The 19,837-nt window shown below is 45.2% G+C and overlaps 1 protein-coding gene across 6 annotated transcripts in view; it reads right to left on the reverse strand.

The window, feature by feature from the left end:
• PPP2R5E (protein phosphatase 2 regulatory subunit B'epsilon) overlaps positions 1-19,837 on the reverse strand; it is a 108,581-nt gene that overhangs the window by 25,371 nt on the left and 63,373 nt on the right. For all 6 annotated transcript variants that reach the window (XR_003092853.1, XM_014517445.2, XM_025197940.1 and 3 more), the window contains one exon: positions 359-460. Coding sequence is in view for 5 of the 6 variants with exons in the window: in XM_014517445.2 (XP_014372931.1) it covers positions 359-460 (102 nt within the window). In the remaining variant the exon portion in view is untranslated. The remainder of the gene's footprint in view (positions 1-358; positions 461-19,837) is intronic.

Consider the following 19,837-nt stretch of genomic DNA (forward strand, 5'->3'; position numbering starts at 1 on the left):
TTCCTGCTAAAGCTGCTAGAAAATGCTGTGTCAAGGAGCAGCAAGTACGCAACTCTCCACATGGGAATATTTTTTAATCAACTGGAAGAAAATAGGAACATGTGGGAAACCCTCAATCCTGTGCTGAATATAATTCCTTAAATTAGGAAGACACTGAAAACTGCACAAAGACTTCTCCTGTTTTCATAGGTAACCCTGTTGTGGCAAAGAACAACAATGGGCAGGTAAAATAATGATTCTGTTACTGTACTGTATGAACAAATTTCCACCTGATTCATAGATTAATAAAAGCCGCATAGGAACACCAGACATGTCAGGCAGTGATCTAAATCTTCTCTCAGATAAAAGTATTAAATACCTGTAAATGTGGCCATGATGCCTCAAGGGTGGGTTCATCTTCTTCTGGGTCGAATTCGTTGCTGTCACTAGGTGGGAGAGTTCTGAATATATTGCAAGATACCTAGAAAAAGTAAAAGCAAAGAAAATTAAGAGCTGCTTTTGAAATAATTAATTCCAGCTATCAAAACTGCACATTTATATAACTACTCCATGTATCTACCCTGGATATTGTACTGGTATCACTTCTTTTGCTTAATTCACATGCAAGGACCTTATGAAATGCTGCATTGCTAAGAAGTCATTAGCCAAGTAAATCTGCCACCTGCTACAGCATTCTCTTCCTCAAACATGTTAGGTCCTTTTTACGAGTCATGTCCTTAACCAGAACCTGCTGTCCAACTGTGCTCACTGCTGCCTCACCCTAGATAAACCAATCAGCTCATTACTAGGGGTCTACTTAATTTGAGTTTTGGGGTTTTCACAGAAACTGCAAAAAACAGCATTGGCTGCAATTGCCAGAAAATATTGCATTGGCCGTGATTTCCGACAAAATCAACCTAAAAACTTCCCCAGCATATTACTCAGAGAATATGCTCTTTTAGAATGCCCCAATGCTTACCACAATATGAGGACAATGTGACGATCACTGCAGCTATAGATCACATGACTGGAAGTTACCGTCTGCTACTGACAAACTGTTTTCTCACCATCTTTTAAGACCCCTCCACCAATCAGCAGCAGGCAGGGTCGCTGGGAAATGCCTGCGAAATAGGCTCTTCAGGCTGCAAAACCTGCTTTGTGTTGCCACAAGTTAAGCAGACCCCTACGCATTACCAGGGATCCTGGTTTTCTCCGATTTAAAAAAAATCCCCACTTTTTGGTTAAAAAAAGTAACCCCAAAACCACATTTTTCCAGGATTTAAATGAAACACCACTAATATAGACAGATAGATGGACAGATAGATAGACAGATTGCAGTGCTTCATTTTAGTCACAAAAATGTGGATTTGGGGTTACTTTTTTAACTGAAAATTGGGGATTTTTTTTAAATGATATTATGAAGGTTTGCACAAAATTTAGCAGTCATTTTCCTTTGCATGGACAGGACATTAATGAGTTTTGCCTAAGGTCTCACCTGTTACTTGTTATAGTTTCTACTGCTATGTACACATTCGGTCTCTGGACACACAGTACCAAATTTTTGTATTTGGCGCACACAGCAAGCAATAAATAGTATTTACTTGTCACTTATCCCATATTTTATTTCATGCTTGGTTTGCTTTACTTAATCTTATTGAGAAGTGCTTTACTGAAGCTGCCTGGCATTGGTGCTAATAGCAAAAGGATTCCCAGTTGAAGTACCTTCCTGGATTATTTATACCACTGATTGTGGTTTCTATATTTTTGTGACACAAATATGATAGACTGCAAAACTTGCTGTAGGGCCTTCATTTCCTCTTTGAAGGTAAAACTGTCCTTTCTTGGTCCAACTTCTCTAGCGTTTTTTCCAACCCTAAGTTGACTATCAACTACGAAAGAAAAGCTGCATGCCATGGGCTAGTCCAGTCTATACACAGCCCCTGTCAGTTCCTTCAAGATTCAGCGCAGTTCAGATGAACTGAGCAGAGATACTGTTGAAGCAGACACACACGATGAATCTTTCTTCAAAACATTCTGGTCTCTGCACCTGGGCTTTTACTCCTGTAATTCAGCAACCTGTCATAAATCAGCAGAAAGTTTCAAAGTATATCTCAAGTTGTATGTGTTAGTTTAGCAAATGCGAACATCAAAAAGCATAAAAGCAAGCAAAGAACTATTAAAAAACCAGTCTGGGAAGAAGTGTATTTTATGGATCATAAAAGTAACGGAGATTCAAACACTATCCAGGAAATGGAGAAAGAATACAAGAGAGAAAGGAAGACAAGCTGGAATAACATGCAGCATAAATAATGGAAAAGGAAGAGAGTGACAAGAATGAGTGAAGGAAAGCAGTAACAAGCAGATCAGCGAGTGGAGAGGAGGAAAACAGGAATGCTTAGATTTTTTCTTCTTACCACAAGAGGGTGTATTTTGCTACAGTAACACTGGAACGCATGGATTTTTACCAAAAAACTTGCACGGTATTCACAAATCTTTGCTTTCAGTTACTCTGCGCTCATACTGGCCAGATGTGTTGATTAGGAGCACACACCCTTGTTAAACACTAACAGAAAGCAGATTCAATTATCCTTATAAACATACTGGTTAAGAGGTTACTAATGTTTACTCCCAGGTTCTTCTCTCATTTCAGTACCATACAGATCGTCAATACAGTACAGATCATCCATGAGGAGGTTTCCAGTGTCATCTAGGCAATAAATCAAATGCGAGTGCCAGGTAACCAGAAAGATGTACTGCAGTCCTTTCCATCTGCAGAAGATTTCTGAGCTCTCACTACTGTACAAAGTCACACAGCTATAGAGGAGGAAACAAGTCAGCAGCGAATACAAGGAGATATAACCAGCACTAGAAGAGTTCTCTCTCTGTGACTGTCTATGTGGCAACGACAGGATGCTGAAATATATGCTGAAGCACTTAATTAATGGTTCATGTTGAAAAAATCCTAGCCTTCTCGAGACTTGGGCCAGAACAGGGAAGAACTGCAACAAAAGCAAGTTTGCAGCTGCGGCTCATTTTTCTACAATCTTGTAGGATACAAGCAAAAACATCTTCCACAAATTTAATCTATATTTCAGCTTATCCGGTTTGCATCAGTAGATCTGAAAAAGCATATGAGCTCAAACAGGCATAACCATTAAAAAAAACCAACAACAAATAAAGATAAACTTTGCAACAGTCCCATAGCAGGACAAGTAACAGGCAGACAGGAGTTTTGACAAACACCTCAAATCAGCAAGAATTAGAGCTGCAACGTGGAACAGAAAAGAGACTGGAGTTGGTTAGTGCTGCTTCTTATAACTGCCATTTGTAATAAAGCTTGAATCCCCATGATACCCCTTTCAGCGATGCACTGACAGAATTCAATAATTTTATGCCTCTTCTACCTGCAAGCTCACTAGACCTAGCTGAAAGAATACAGCTTGGAAGCATTTTGTTGTCTCAGTCAGCCTTTTTTTTCTTTTGAGAAAGTTAATTCTCTTTATTTAGACAGACATTTGCAAACAAGAGACTAACAAAAATAGGTGCTGGAATCTAATTATTCTCAAAGGACTCAGCTCAAGTCAAAGCAAATGATATGCTTTCACCACTGCTTTAAGTGACAAATTAAAAATGGGGGGGGGGGCAATTAGTGTGGTCCTTAATTAATATACTGTGCTTTTAACCAAAAAAGAAATTGTAAACAAATTAAACTAAGGTTTTTCTTAATGCATTTCCACTGATTTTAATGAATGGCATTAATTTGCTGCATCCCTGTTAGCCAACATACTAAGTTCTAATGTAAACTAAACCAATGTTTCTTGTGCAACTTGTTCAGAAATCTCTTTTAAAAGGACTTCTCTACAATCCCTGAACCAATTAAACCATCTCAGTTTCAACACAATGGCAATTCCTTATCAATACACTTATTGTTTAAAGGTAAATCAACGGAGAATGTTGTGGGTTATGGGGTATTGAATATAGACCTATTTTTATTTAGAGTAAAGTATCTGATTTCAGTTGATACAGTATCTTCAAATGTTTAATCAAGAAAAACAGCAGTCATTCTACTTGCCTTCTTATTAAAAACGTATTTAGGACATGCCTCTTTGACTAGTCAAAGCAACAGTCATTAATTGAAGGTGCATGTAGCGATGGGATGGCTTTGTTAGTCTCCATGGCTGCGTCCAAGCGAGTGTGGTCGTGTGGTACGTGGCACTACAGACACATCAGCAGTGCCACATACCGCACGTTCCATTGTTCTCTGTGCTGCAAGGGAGCAACATGGAGAGGTTTTTTGACCCCTGGATATCTAGGGGTCAAAAAACCCACAGAGAAAAAATGCGGAGTGCGCACACGGCGGCAACGTGCACTGCCTGAAGCCAGAGCCTGGCCGGCAAGAGCCTCACTCCAGTGCTGGCCAGGCTCCCCGTGGCAAGATCGGCGCTGCGGCCCCACAAGGCCCTCAGGACCCCAGGTAAGGCTGCTGCAGACAGCCCAGTGCTGGCCCCAGCCTCCCATACTTCATCCAGGGTAGCTTGCCGTGCGCCAGTGGACACGTGGCAGGGGCATTCCCCATGGACAACTAGGGGCGGCACAAGGTGTGCTGCTGCTAGTTGTCCCTGGGGAAGCAAACATCCACGCATGTCTGGACACAGCCCGTAAGTCTATTCTAGTGTTATAGTAGTGTTTTCGCATACCATTATGCTTACTGCTGTCAAAAGTTATAGTAACAGGGCTAAAAGGGTCCTCAAGAGGTCATCTACTTCCTTATCCCAAAACAAGATGAGCTCTACTTAAACTATACCTCCACCATTTAGTCCTTTATACATCTCAAAAGCTCCAAACTAATAAACATAAGCTGTGAACTGACAACACATATTAATAGGCCTTAAACTGCATTGTAGCAATTCATCTGTCCTTCATGCTTTCACTTCTCTGCACGTCAATCTATTTGTCTGGTGGTTTGAAGGCCAATAACATGCTCCAAGGATTGGTGATTTTTATTAGGAGATATCAGGTGCTCTGTGAAAGAAGCCAGCATCAACATCCTCATTTGCAGATGGGACAACTGAGGTAGCAGGAAAGGAAGTAACGTGCCTCTGGTCCCTCAGCAAAGACCAGAACATACGTCTTTCAAGTTCCAGTCCTGTGTTCTACCCACCAGCCAATAAGGCCTCCAAAGTAGGACAGTTTAAATGCACCAACGGATGTAAATACTGTATTCAACACCTGCAATGGAAAATAAGTCTATTTATACTAAATGGAAGCCATCAATTTTGTTATAGGAAAAATATGGGTGTTAATTATCTTATTGTTCTTGAACAGAAATTAGAACAAAGAAACAGCAGACAGTACTCTAAGGTATAATAAGCAACTGTTTTGGTGCTGAATTCACACTGTTAAAAGATGTGAAACCATGAAACCAATGAAACCATCTTCCAACGCTTAGGTAACTCAAGACTTGAGAAGAGTCTGGGTAAAACTGAGTGCACATCTTACTAAATCCCTAATACAAACCAAGTGCTTACTAATTCAAAAATGATAGTAACTTAAAACAGAATATACTCAGTTCCAGTATCAAAAATTAGCTGGAGACAGTGCCTGCTTATGGAAGCCCATTTGTTATACAGTTATGGAGGGCCTAATCTCTTTCAATGATTAGAGTAGGAGTGGGCAATTATTTCAGCTGGAGGGCTGAGATTTGGTCTGCTGGCAAAGGCTGCACACAAAATCTTTCAGAAGATAGCATTTAAAAAAAATTATAGATTAAAAAATCATATAATAAAAATCACACATCTACTATATTTAATTTTATTTTAAAAAAATAATGTCCTGATTTATGTGCATATTAGTGTGTATATTAGGACTGTGCAACATTTTGGCAGCCACTTCATTTCGGAGGTGTTTCAGGCCATTTTGGTGCCCGAAACACCGAATCTAAATCGAAACAGAAAGCTCAGAAACATCTCCAAAATGAAACAAGGCATCTGAAATGTTTCGGAAATTTTCAGAGTTTCGGAGCCGGGCTTGCAAGGAACCAGCTGTACGCTGCAGCCCTGCCACACGACTTGGCTCCACAGGGAGCAGAGATCCACACTGGGGGTCTCTTCACTGCTGCTGCCCGCCCTGCACTGCCCTAGCAACACGGGGTTGCATGGGGCAGGCAGCAGCAGCAAGGAGATCCCAGTGCAGATCTCTGCTCCCTGCACAGCCAGGTCACACAGCAGGGCAGTGCTGGTCCCTGCCATGTGACCTGGATCCACAGGGAGCAGAGATCTGTGGCAGGGTCTCCTCACTGCCACTGCCTGCCCCGTGCAGCCCCACATCATCGAGGCAGTGCGGGGTGGGGAGCGGTGGCGAGGAGACCCCCAGCGCAGATCTCTACTCCCTGCAGAGCAGAGTCATGCAGCAGGGACTAGCAGGCTTGCTTGCCACTCTGCATTGCTTCCCTGCCCTGCAACCCATGACAGGGATCAGAGATCCACTCAGGGATCTCCTTACCTTCATGGAGGGCAGCGGCCCTCCCCCTCCCCCAGATGAGCCACCCACGGCTCCGTCCTGCTCCCTGCTTGGGCCCCAAGCCCCCCGGCCCCAAGCCCCACACGGCTGGGTAGGGCTGTGTGAAGTTTGCAGCCTGTTCAAAACAGATTCAGAGAAGATTCAGCTCTTCCAATCTCCAAAACAGATTCAGCCAAAACGAAACAGGACAGCGATTCGAAATACTGAAATGAATCACTGTCCTTCAAAATGGCCGAATCCAAAACTGAACCAAAACACAGCTGTTTCGCACAGCCCTAGTATACATACAGGCAACTGCATAACAGCTCAAAATACAGTCCAACTCTTGTATATTGTGTTAGGGGGTGTGGGGCAGGTGCGACTGTGGAGGGGGTAGAGGGTGGGTGCAAACGTGTGTGTGTGTGTGGGGAGCTGTTTGAGTGGTAGGTCTTGGGAGCTGGCTGGGGGTGGGGAGAGAAGGAGGAGGAAGGGCAGGAGGCGCATGCAGCAGAGCTCACCCAGGCAGTGCGGGACAGGTGCAGTCCACCCCTCTCGCCACCCTCAGCTGCCTCCACAGTGCCCCACATGAGGCCGAACCCTGCCCGCTCCCACCTGGGGTAGCCCACACCATACCCCCACCTATGCCTCCTAGCCCCAACCGCAGCCAGTACGCGCAGCTTCCCAGTGGGGCTGCTGCCAGTACAACTGCAGCTGCCTGGGTACTGCTCAGCTCCTATGCTTAGCTCCTCCAGTGGCTCCTTCTCCTGCCCCTGCTGTTTTGCTTGGGGGAGCAGGTAGTGCAGAGAAGCTGTGGAGATGCATGTTGGACAACAGATGCCCAGCCAGGTATTTGGTGTGAGGGGAGGGAAGGGGGAGCTGCAGCTGAGTGGCTCCTACCCCAGAGCACAGGGCTCCAGCTCTCAAGCGCCTTGCACCCGCTCAGCCCATGCAGCACGATGAGCAGCTGCCTGTGGGCAGTCAAGTGGGTTGAAGATGGCCAGAGGCTGGAGCTGGAGTCCTACATACTGGGACAGGAGCCCCCTAGCTGCAGCTTCCACCCACCACCCTTCTCCATGATAATTGCTCCCCAGAGCAGCGTAGGAGGGGCAGGAGGAGGAGCTGCTGGAGGCAGGGGGAGCCAAGCAGTACCTGGGCAGCAGTAGCCCCATCGGGAAGCTGTGCATGATAGCCAGGCCTGGTGGAAGTGTGGCACAGGCTGCCCCTGGCAGGAGCGGGTAGGGCTCAGCCCTATGTGGAGTGCTGTGGGGCAGCCATGGACTGAACTCAATCAATTGGTGGACATGCACCCTCAAACTGGATCCAAATCAGTTAGTGGGCCATGTTTTGTCCATACCTGGGTTACAAGTTCGCTGCTAAATGTGTCCCAAGAATTATTCATTATAAAGGACAATAGAACTGTATGGGTGTTTAAGTCACAGGTTAGCAACCTCGGTGTCATGGGAGAACACTGAGCAGAGAACTTCGGCTAGTACCCACAGCCCTTTGAATGCCATCTGACAAGCATGTGGCCTCCCACTGAAACTCCACTTAGAGGTGGGCATCAGAGAGGGAAAAGACGACAGACAGTCTGGGCAGCAGGAACAGGAAGTCAGTGCAAGCTCCATGCATACAGGGGCTGGGCTTTAAAAACAGGGAAATCAAATACTGACAAATTTATCCATGCAGATTCCAGGAGTCCCTTCCAATTCTAATTTTCTCTGACTCTGTTTCCATGATCATAAAGAATGACTGGGAAAGAAAGCCTTTAGCAACAATTAGTTAAAAGCCAATGCTGGTTCTGGAATACTATAAGCCTTGTTACAAAGCCATAATGATTTTGGGGGAGCAAGCAAAAACTTTAATACCAAAGTAACGGCCAGATGCCAGGCACATCAAAGACATTCAAATCCACTTGGACAGACGAGAAATTGAGCAGGCAAGAATCAACATGGAACAAATTAAGGGCACAAGTGTAACTGCAATGAATGTGCAATTCCTGTCATTTTATTTTTGATTTTCCACTTGAGAAAGAATTGCATGTTACCAGATGCAAAATAAATGTCTTGGTGAAAAGAACAGATGGATAATGTCAGCACGGAGTTACAGCACATGTTAAAGTAACTGGTATCTAAAGGTAATCCTAGCTTTAAAAAAATAAGGTATATCAATAGCATAAGCACCTCCTTTTTAAAGATCAACACTTATGCAATAACAGATTATACATCTTCAAAATACCATACATGGGCTACTACTGAAACAAAGCAGCAATGCAGTGCAATGGTGCAATACAATACAAGGTAGGGTCAATTCATACAGTGCTTATTAACTTGGAGCTGTTGATATTTAAGAACAGAACAGAACAGCTCCAAAACAGAGCAAGACAAAACAAAAAAAGGGAATTTTCTCCTCAAAAAACCCCTTTTGTTGAAATTCCTCAAGCAGTACATTTTCTTACAATTTTGACCAACTTTATATAATGATAAAAACAAGAATTATTCTTTCAAGTTTTTCCTACATTAATAAATGTATAAAATATTGACCATCAGTTCTCAGTCCAGTACCTAACAACTATCCATGTGATACAATTGTGAGAGCACCTTAACAAGAAACAGCTTTAAAAAAAATTGTCTGAATTTACTTGTTCAGTACCACAAGGTGCCATTCTGACATGCGAGTTGAGTTTGCAAACCCCACTTCTCCCACTCTCCAAAAAGAGCATGAAAAAAAAACAAAAACCAAACCATCTTAAGTTCCCAAAAGTCTTAAGAAATTTAAAAGCCCATCTGAGCCTGGGTGGCCTATCAGGCTAGTGTGGTAAGGGCACACCAGTTTCGGTAGCCTGCAGAATCCAAGGGAGGGATGTGACCAGCATCGTTTCTGATCAGTTCCGACTTCCCAGCCCAGACACCCAGACTCTCATTCACAGCTGGGCTGACAGGGAGAGGCAGCATTCATCACGAGTGCACAGCAACACTTGCAGGTGGGATGGCATAAGAACAGCACATCTGGCATTTACACCATGGGTTTAGGTCCCTTCCAACCTGATGATTAACTGGATTGACAGCAAGAGGCCTTAATTGCTCTGCCTCTGCACCCGCAAAATAACAAGCCTTATTTCATCTCCATGTTTCTCCATCTTTTAGCGCTTTTCTTCCACGCTGTTTTATCTTGAAGTGAATTGTCACGAATCGTGACTGAAATGAGAAAGCTAACTGTCTAAATATATTGCAACTGTAACAGAGCAAGAGAGCAGACTCTTCTGCCATTCATTCCTGGGGGATTTTCATGTTCCAGAAGGAACTGCATGTTTACACCAATTCGGAATACTTGAAGTTATCTACATAAATCCCTAGGTACAAATAAGAGATTGAAACTCAAAATACATATATAGCATGCATGCCATTACTTATGTATGTGTGTCTCACACACACACACACACTCCACACTTAAGAGTATCCAGAGCCACTCTGAGCCAACCATGCAAGTGGAAAGAGCCTATTGAAATCCTTCTTCGTAGGCTATAAACCTTTTCATAATTTATAGATTTCCAGACTCCAGTCCAAGAACAAGCTTCTCTGATCACGTAGTCTGACCTTCTGTACTTCTCACAGGCTATAGAATTTTTCCCAGAAATTGGATTAAAGCATGAGCTTTTGAAAGATAATTAATGCTATCTTGTTGTCTTAAGGATCTCAAGTAATAGTGACTCCACTATCTTCCACTGTAACTGCTAGGAGATTACATCCTACTGCATGACTGAGCTTCTCTCTCCAACTTCCAGCCCTGGGAACTTGCTATACTTTTGTCTAAAAGGCTGAAAAAACCCACCAAGTATTGCCAGCCAAGTATCAGATATCTTCTGGTCAGGTTACCACTCAACCTCGTCTTTAATAAGCTAAATAGAATGATCTTCTTAAGCTTCATATAGTAGGCTTGTCTCCTAGCCCTGGAGTCGCTTTTACAGCTCTCCTTTTGTACTTCCTTCTTGAAATGCATTAGTTTGTTTAGTCCCATTACTGCACTAGGACATCACGTTAACACCGTTTTCTATGACGTCCCAACACATTTTCTGAGTCTCCTATGGAAGTGAGGGCCAATGTTTTTGGCAGGCATGCCACAAATTAGCCCAACACCCTCTCTGAGTTCCATCTATGATCTCTTTCCCCTACCTGATCTGCTGCTCTGCTTTCTGCTCCCTGCCCTATCTGCAAGTGTGTTCCTTGCTCCTCCCTGATCTGCTGCCTGTACCAGTTGTGGGATGCGTGCCCAGTTGGTCACCTGCCCTATGTTATGGTACAGGCAGCAATCTTTGTCTCCAGATATACACCCTTACAATTGCCTGCATTCATGTATTTTGTTGGATGGTGACCCTTTAAATCAAGCAATTCTGATCACTTTGAAATAGCAACCCTTGCTTACCTGGCCTCAATCTTTGTGTTGTCTGCAAATGCAACCAGTAAAGGTTTTATATCATCACCTAGATCAGCATTTCTCAACCCGTGGGTCATGATCCAAAAGTGGTGAACAAACTTTAAAAATGGGTTCTCCTTTAAAGGAGAAAAAGATGGAAAACTGTGGCTTTTCCTTTGCAGGTTGCCAAGAGTTCCAGCCTGCAAGGGGCTGCCTGGGGCCCCTCATGCCCCAAACATGCCCCCAGCTGCCCCACATACCACCCCCTGCCCCACACACTGGGGGGCTGAGGCCTGGGGGCAGTGGGTTGGGACTACGGGGCACTGGGTCGGGACCAGCCATTGATGTTTACGAATGCGCCCTGATGCAAAAAACATTGAGAACCACTGACCTAGCTCAAGGCTGTCCAACTCCAAAGTGGCTAGGGGCCACATGTGCCAGGATCCACAGTCCTTTGGCAGCATACCCCACACATGCAGGTGGGTGCTGTCCCATTCTACTGCACTCCGCGTAGGTACAGGCAGGTAGTTGTCCCTTGTGCAGTGCAGCAAAGCACCACACCACACCCCACCCCACCCCACCTCACCTTCAGCTGTCTGCAGGTTCCCCCGTGGCACTGCACCACAGGGGCATTCCAGGCTGCCAGCTCTCTCTGCACCACAGGTTGTCCCATGCCTTACTGCCCTGCCCTGCACCCCTAGGATAGAGACATTCAGCAGAAGCCAGGGGATGAAGGGGGAAGCCCTGAGACCCCAGATGCTTTCACAACTAGAGCAACATAGGCAGCAGCGGTGGTATAGGAGCCCCGGGGCCAAGTGGTAATCCCTTATATGCCATACGCAACCCACAGGCTGCCATGATCTAGTTCAACCCTGATCTAGATGCCTAAACCAATCCCTGGGCAAACCTGCTATTAACAATACCTCATTGCTGTTGCTCCATTAGATAAATTCTGAGATGTTTTAGCAAATCTATATTTAATCCACATAACATGTGCCCTGTTAAGTCCATAAAATGCACATTTATAATCAAGACATCATATGCAGTAAGTTGAATGCCTTTGAGAAATCCAAGTATACTATATCCCCAGATCTCCTTGCTGACGCACACCGAAGTGACAAATCTGAAGATATGCAAACCTGGGTTCTCTCAGATTTCAAACTGCAAATCACAGAAGTGAAAAATGTTTCACTTCTGCCCACTATATTTGATCAGAAACAAAATGAAACCAAACTAAACCAAACTCTGGGAGAAAAAGGAGATATTCGACATGCTTTGTTAAAGTCCCTAAAGCAGATGAAAATCAAACCTCCTTTCTTGCCTCTCCCTCTCCTTCCTGTCGCTGTTGGGCCCTGCTGGACGTAGCCATTAGTGGCAGAAGAATAAGCAAGGGCTGTGCTGACAGAGCCCCATGCACCCTACAGCTGCCTGGCCCACTGCCACTTGAGCCTCAGTGGCCTCGCGCATCCAGTCCAGGAGGAGCTCCATGGTCTAGATATGGCCTGGGGTAAATTTAACACCCCTGATATAAATAATGCAATTCTCCAACTCTCCCCCCACCCACCGTTTCCAAAACAGCAACCTTGCCAGGAAGAAAACGCATAAAGCAAATCTTCAGAATTGCTCAGAACAGGCTTGCACCAAAACACCTGAGCCAAGACTACATTGAATTTAGGACAATTGGCAATGAAGTCCACTGCTGGCATAAGCATAATTAATGATAGTGCAAAAATGTACACCTACCCTAAGACTGACTGCAACCCGCTGCCTCCTTAACACAGGGCAAGAGGTTGGATGCTGGCTTCAACCATAAATCGCTATTAAATAGCTCTCTTAAGATTAATAATTCTCAGAGTCAGATTCTGATCTCTTTTCTGCCAGTCTGGACCTAGAATGAAAGCAATAGAATCACCCTTGTCAGAAGAAAAGAAATCAGAATCTGGCTCTTTGGAGGTATTTTAGTGTGCATGTCTATGGTGCTTAAATTATTTACACCAGTTTTGCTCTTGCCTGTATTTAGCAGTCTCTTGACCACAGGTGACAGAACAATCCTGACCTGAAGCTAGCTTTTGCCTATACTGATTATTTTTTTATTGTACCCGAGTTTTAATTATACAAGGTAAAAAGGACAGCTAGAGTACCAGAAACAAGTTTTGCATTTAAAAGCCAGGTAAGCAGAGCCATATTTTACTTTAGGAACTAGATTTTACAGAGGAGTTTCATTAGTCAGCTAATAAGAGGCTGCTTATTAGTGACCCTTATTCAACTTGAAAATCATAGCAAACGATGTTTTGTGCAGGTTTTATGACTTAGGAAGGGAGGGTAGCAATGTTCACCTACCAAGAAATTAATCCATACCTTTATATTTAATATCAAGTGATTTTTCTCATAGACTTTGTCTTTTTATAGGAGGAGTAATTTCTCTCTACTTGCTTCTTGCCCTCCAGAGTATATAGAAATCCAGCTATGTGCACATTGTAGAAGAGTCCGCAGATAATAGCAAACATTTATTTTATTCCACAACCAATGCTTAATCTCCTGGTAAAATAATCATCATGACTCTAGCCAAAGCCTGCAAATTTTGCTTCGCAAATGATTTTAAAATAAGCATCTGATTATTTGCTCAGAAAATTACATTAGTGACATTTGCTTCTGAGTACAGTGTATCTTAATTGGTGAGAACCATTTTTCCTTACATCAGCCTAGTTCTAAAGAAAGCAAAAGGCTCAACAGATGACACACCAAACACTGCAGGGGAATTGTGCAGAGTAAAATATACCCCTGAATAGATCTGCTTAGTTCCATTTCCATTAATACAAATACCAGTTACTTTTCCCCAGCAAGTCTCATGGATGATCCTGGTAAGGCCCACATTGTTAGGTAACCACTAACTTGAAATTAAAAAAAAAAAATGGGGGTGGAGGGGCATGGGAGAAAATCTAAGCACATTCAAGGTCTTTTAGTAGGTCGGCTAAAAAGACATGGCAACTATAATCAAAGTGGATGAGAGAGACATTTAGGGCCAGGCCCAGACCCAAAGGTGGCTATACAGGACTGAATTTAGACAGCTGACGTCCAAAGAGCAATCCAGATTTGCCCTTCTAAACTCCCCCTCCCCACAGCTCAGGGTCCTCATCACTCAGCTACAGAGTCAGAGTCCTCTTGCTTGCTTTCTTCTTGGCCTTATGACTTTTGGCTGCACAGTGGCCCAGCTTTTTTTTTTTTTTTAAATAAACAGAGGCACCTCATACCCAGACTTCTCTAGAGCCTGGCAGTTAAGGCACTGTTCTGGGAAGTAACTGATATAGGTTTGAACTCGCTCTGGCGGAAAAAGATGTATAACTTGAGTCTCCCACTTCCTGGGTCAGGGCTATCTTAGGTCAAAGAATAAGAGGAACGGTGCATACATTGTACATAAAATATGGATTTTTTGTATACAAATGAGTTACACAAAATCCAACTAAAAAAAAAAAATCAACTTCTCTCCGACAGCCGAAAGTAGCCTGCCACCAGACACCAAAACGAGAAAAAGGAGTCAAGTTTTTACAAGCAAAACGAGGAGGTAAAAAATAGCTTTCCTGTAAAGTACCTTAGAAAAGTGCTATATAGCACGTACAAAATACATGCTGGTGTATATACAATACAAACATTTTATTATTAGCACTCATTTGGAATGACCTGCAGAAATCATTCACAGATTCACCCCTCGTGACTAATGATTCTCAGCATACTCATAAAACCTTCATACTCTTCGTCATAGCATCACGCATACACAACAACCGACTGACAAGTGCATGTGTGCACAAGCATACATATTATGGAAAGCACAAGTAGCAATTTATACAGCTTGTTTGTCTGATTCTTCCCATTTTAAAAACTTGTTTTCAGTTGCCTTTATTTATTTTATTTATTTTTTTTTTACAAACTTTAGCCATTCAAACTGACATATTCCATGCTTTGTCTCTGACGTGGGCTGAAGTTTCTTGGAAAATTTCAGCAACATCTACTCAGTCATTTCTTAGAACAAGGTCAGGGGAAAAAAGGTGTTGTTTTCCCCATTTTAAAACAGTTTTGCCACTTCCCTGAGAAGCTGTAGCACCTCTGTGTGTGTCAAAGGGCAAGTCAGTAAAGTGGTTACCCCAGCATCAAGGATTTGTCTCTGGTAACCTTGTCATAATCCCCCAACTTTGGTCAATGAGACACCAAAAAAAAAAAAAAAAAAATCAGTTCACATGGGATCAGTCAAGCTTTCTTGTTACAGCAGCAGATTCTCTGAAGATTATTTGAATTGAGCATGCCCCATCTCAGTGAAGCAGGGACTGAGCACAACTTTCCCTGCAGCTGCTCCTCTTGACAGCCAGGACCTCAAGAACCAAGTGCCATCTCTCCTGTGCTTGAAACACTCCCCTACCTGCACCCAGCTAGCAAGGAGCAGCTCAGCTAAAAGGCAAGGGGACAAGCACCTGAGCCTGGGAGCTGAAAGTAATGGAAGAGACTGGGACAAGGAACTAATGAAAGAGCTGGGGGTACCTGGTAGAACATATATAGCCACTAAAGCATAACCCCTCCTCCCCAGGAGAATACAGCTTTTCTCAACCCGTGGGTCACAGCCCAAAAGTGGGCCACAAGAATATTTCAAAGGGTCACGAGCTGCAGCAGGGCAGGGGGCAGTGGGAAGGTGCATGCCCCTTCCAGCATGGGAAGGGGGTGAGGGAGAGCTGTGCAGTCAGGTTGGCGGCACCGGGGCCAATGCCTCTGCTCACAGAGGCAGGAGGAGCCATGACCAGGCTGCCTGGTGTGGTGTGGCAGCCCCAGCACAGGGCACGGGGGTACCACAGGCCTCTCCTCCTCCCTCCAGCTTGTGCTGGGGCCAGACTTGCTCCACCGCCAACCAGATAGGTCATGGATCTTTGCAAATGGGTCCCAGGGAAAAGGTTGTTGAAAACCACTGGAATAGAGTATCCCTATACCTCAATATTCCTTTGCTGTCAGAAAATCTCTCTTATATCCACCGGCTAAATGTGTGCTGCACCTCCTCCAAGTTGCTGTGCCCTGGGAGATAACACTCTCTCAGTGCTATCAGTTAACCTGTTTAGTCCGGTGGCAAAAGTCCATGTTGTGATCTAAAGGTTTCAGTCCTGCTGATGAAGTGGAAACCAGCGTGTGTGGGATGAAACGTGCTTCTTCAGTTTGCTTTTTTTTAAAAACAGGAAACTATATGCAAAAACTACATTACAAGTATGTTAAAGTTGCTAAGTCAAGCATTCAAAAGTTAGGAAATGCAATATGAATTTAGGTTCTTAAGTATACGTGCATGACAGCGTTTAAAAATCTCATGATTATACATTATGTTTTTCATGGGACCACTGCCTCCACTCACTGAGCAGGATGGGCTGTGCACAGAATCATAGAAAATTAGGGCTGGAAGGGACCTCATGAGGTCATCTAGTCCAAACCCCTGCTTAAAGCAAGACCATCCCCAACTAGATCATCCCAGCCAAGGGTCCAGCCGGGTCTTAAAAACTTCCAAGGGTGGAGAGTCCACAACCTCTCTGGGCAGGTTGTTCCAGTGCTTTACTACCGTCATGAGAAAGTTCTTCCTAATATCTAACCTAAACATCCTTTGCTGCAACTTGAGACCATTGTTCCTCATTCTGTCATCTGCTACCTCTGAGAACCATCTAGCTCAGTGGTTCCCAAACTCTGACAGATTGTGAACCACCAATTTAAAACGATACGACCTTAAGTACCACCAGCAAATTTTTGTCATATAAAGTAATTATAATAAACCTGTTAACACATACCACTGACATACGCGTACCACGTTACTGGGAACCGCTGATCTAGCTCCATCTTCTTTGGAACCCCACTTCAGGGAGTTGAAGGCTGCTATCAAGTCCCCTCTCAGCCTTCTCTTCTCCAGAAGAAGTAAGCCCAGTTCCATCAGCCTCTCCTCAGAAGTCATGTGCCTCAGCCCCCCCCCATCATTTTTGTCACCCTCCACTGGACTCCCCCCAACTTGTCCACACTATAGTTAGGGGACACAAAACTGGACACAGTACTTTAGATGTGGCCTCACCGGTGCTGAACCAAGAGTAACGCTACCTCAAACACTGCTGCTAACACAGCCCTGTATGCTGTTAGCTTTCTTTGCAACAAGGGCACACTGTTGGCTCGTATTCAGCTGATTGCCCACTGTAACCCCCAAGTCCTTTTTATAGAGCGATTGCTTAGCCAGTCAGTCCCCAGCCTGTACTGGTGCATGGGATTGTTTTGCCCTAAGTGCAAGTTTCACACTTGTCCTTACTGAACCTCATGAGATTTCTTTTGGTCCAATTCTCCAATTTGCCTAGGTCGATGGTTTTTAACCTTTTTTCATTTGTGGACCCCTAAAAAACTTTGAATGGAGGTATGGACCCTTTTGAATTGTAAGCGTGGGTATTCACATACTTTTGATTGATCATAGTTATCTTCCAAGGACCCCTGGGGGTCCGCAGACCACAGGCTGAAAACCACCAGCCTAGGTCATTCTGAATCCTCATCCAACCCTTCAGCATATCTACTACTCCCCACAGCTTGGTGTCATCTTTAAACTTGCTGAGGGTGTACTCTACACCATCTTCCAGATCATTGATGAAGATATTGAACAAAACTGGCCCCAGAACCAACCTCTGGGGCCTTCCACTTGAGACTGGCTGCCAATCAGACATCAAGCCATTGATTGCTAGCCTTTGAGCCTGACAATCAAGCCAGTTTTTAGGGGTACATGATAAAGACTTTTTGGCTGATACTGAAGGCCAATTATTAAATGAACCCTAATGGCCAATACCGATATGCAGTCCGGCAGCTTGGAGGGCAGTGGTAAGTCGTGGGGGGGGGGGGGGGAGAGGGGGGGGGGGGGGGCAGCGGCAGATCAAGCACCCCCATGGTGAGGGAGAGAATGGGCAGGGGCTGCCCAGCTGGGGTGAGGTGCAGGACAGAGCCATGGGCAGCTCATCTGGGGGAGCGGGGTGGTTCCCCGCTGCTGCACACACCTGTGGGGGAGGCATGGGGGGCATCTGCCCTCCCCCCCAGGATCTGTGCTCAGGGCAAGGGCAGGCTGCTTGCTGCAGGCTCAGGGTTGGGGGCTGTGCTGGCCTCTTCCCAGTGGAGGGGCTGCTCTGGGGCTGCACTCAGGGAGGGCAGTGGTGACGCTGGGGGAGGTGGAGGGGGAGGGGCTACAGCAAATTTTGGGGTGACTGTAGTGCCCTCATAGCCCCCCCTCCCAGTGCCACTGCCTCCTGCCCCAAGCACAGCCCTGACCCAGCCCCACCACAGGGAAGAGGCCAGGGCAGCCTGCTCTCACCCCACACACAGATCTGGGGGGCCACATGCCTCCCCCAGGGGTGCATGCAGTGGTGGTGAGCTGCCCCCCACCTCATGCCCCCCGGATGAGCCACCCATGGCTTTGCCCTGCACCCCCGCCCCGGCTGAGCAGCGCCTGCCCCTGCCCCATTCCCTCCCTCACTGTGGGGGCCTCAATCTGCTCTCTTCTCTCCCCTCACACACCTTCCCCCCACAGACTTACTAGCCAGATGCTGGTGTCCAAGCCGTCAGGCTGCATTCCTGGCTGTGTACATGCACACAGCATTTATTGGTGACATTAACTGGCTCCAGGATAGGACTCAGAGTCATAGTGAACGGAACTGTGTCATCCCGGGCGAGAAGTGAGCAGCAGTGTCCCGCACAGGTCGGTGCTTGGTCCAGCACTTTTCAACATCTTTATTAACGATTTGGATGTGGGGGGTAAAGAGCTCATTGGCCAAGTTCACAGACAACACCAAGTTATAGGGGAGCACAGTCACACTTGAAGATAAGCTACAGATACAGGTGGACCTAGACAGGATAGCAAGTTGGGCAGATCAGAATCTGATGAAGTTTAATGTCAGGAAAAGTACCCCTCGGGATGAGCAACCCCCAACCCATCTACAGGCTTGGCAGCACCAAACTGACTAGCACCATGAATGAAAGGGACCTGGGGAATAATAGATCACAGTATGAATATGAGAGATGCTGTAGCCAATAGGGCAAATAATACCATGGCATGCATCAATCAATGTATCTTCAGCATAACCAAGGAGGTGATTCTTCCACTCTACTCAGCGCTGGTGAGACTGCAGCTGGAGTACTGCATCCAGTTCTGTGCACCATACTTTAACAAGGACATGTACAAGCTTAAGGGAGTCCAAAGAAGAGCTACCTGTATGATCAGAGTTTTACAAGGCAAGCCATACAAGGAAAGGCTGAGGGATCTGGGACTCTTCAGCCTGAAGAAAAGATGGCCGAGAGGGGACCTGGTAGCAGCTTACCGCTACAGTAGGGGAGTACATCAAGGGCTCTGTGAGCAACTGTTCACTAGAGCACCTGAGCTGAAAACTAGGAGTAATGGCCACAAACTACTGAAAGACCAATTCAGACTCAACATTAGAAAAAACTTCTTCACAGTCAGGGTGTCCAGACTGTGGAATAAGCTCCCTCCAGAGGTGGTACAATCACCTACCCTGGAAATCTTCATGAGGAGTCTAGACCATCACCTTGCTGTGGTCACTTGACCCCCAGTTTTGTTTCCTGCTTGGGGCTGAACCCAACAATCTTCCAAGGTCCCTTCCGGCCTTACAATCTATAAAAGCCTTGCTAAAGTCGAGGTATATCACATCCACTGCTCTCCCCACATTCACAGAGTCAGTCATCTCATAGCAGGCAATCAGGTTGATCAGGAATGTCTTGCCCTTGGTGGATACATGCTGAGTGTTCCTAGTGACCTAGTTCTTCTCCAAGTGCTTAGAAATGGACTCCTTCAGGACCTGTGCCATGATTTTTCCAGGGACTGAGGTGAGGCTGACGAGTCTGTAGTTCCCCAAATCCTCCTCCTTTCCTTTTTTAAAGATGGACACTATATATTTACTCTTTC

The sequence above is a fragment of the Alligator sinensis genome, unplaced genomic scaffold (genome assembly GCF_000455745.1).
Source record: "Alligator sinensis unplaced genomic scaffold, ASM45574v1 scaffold13_1, whole genome shotgun sequence".
Classification (NCBI taxonomy): domain Eukaryota; kingdom Metazoa; phylum Chordata; order Crocodylia; family Alligatoridae; genus Alligator; species Alligator sinensis.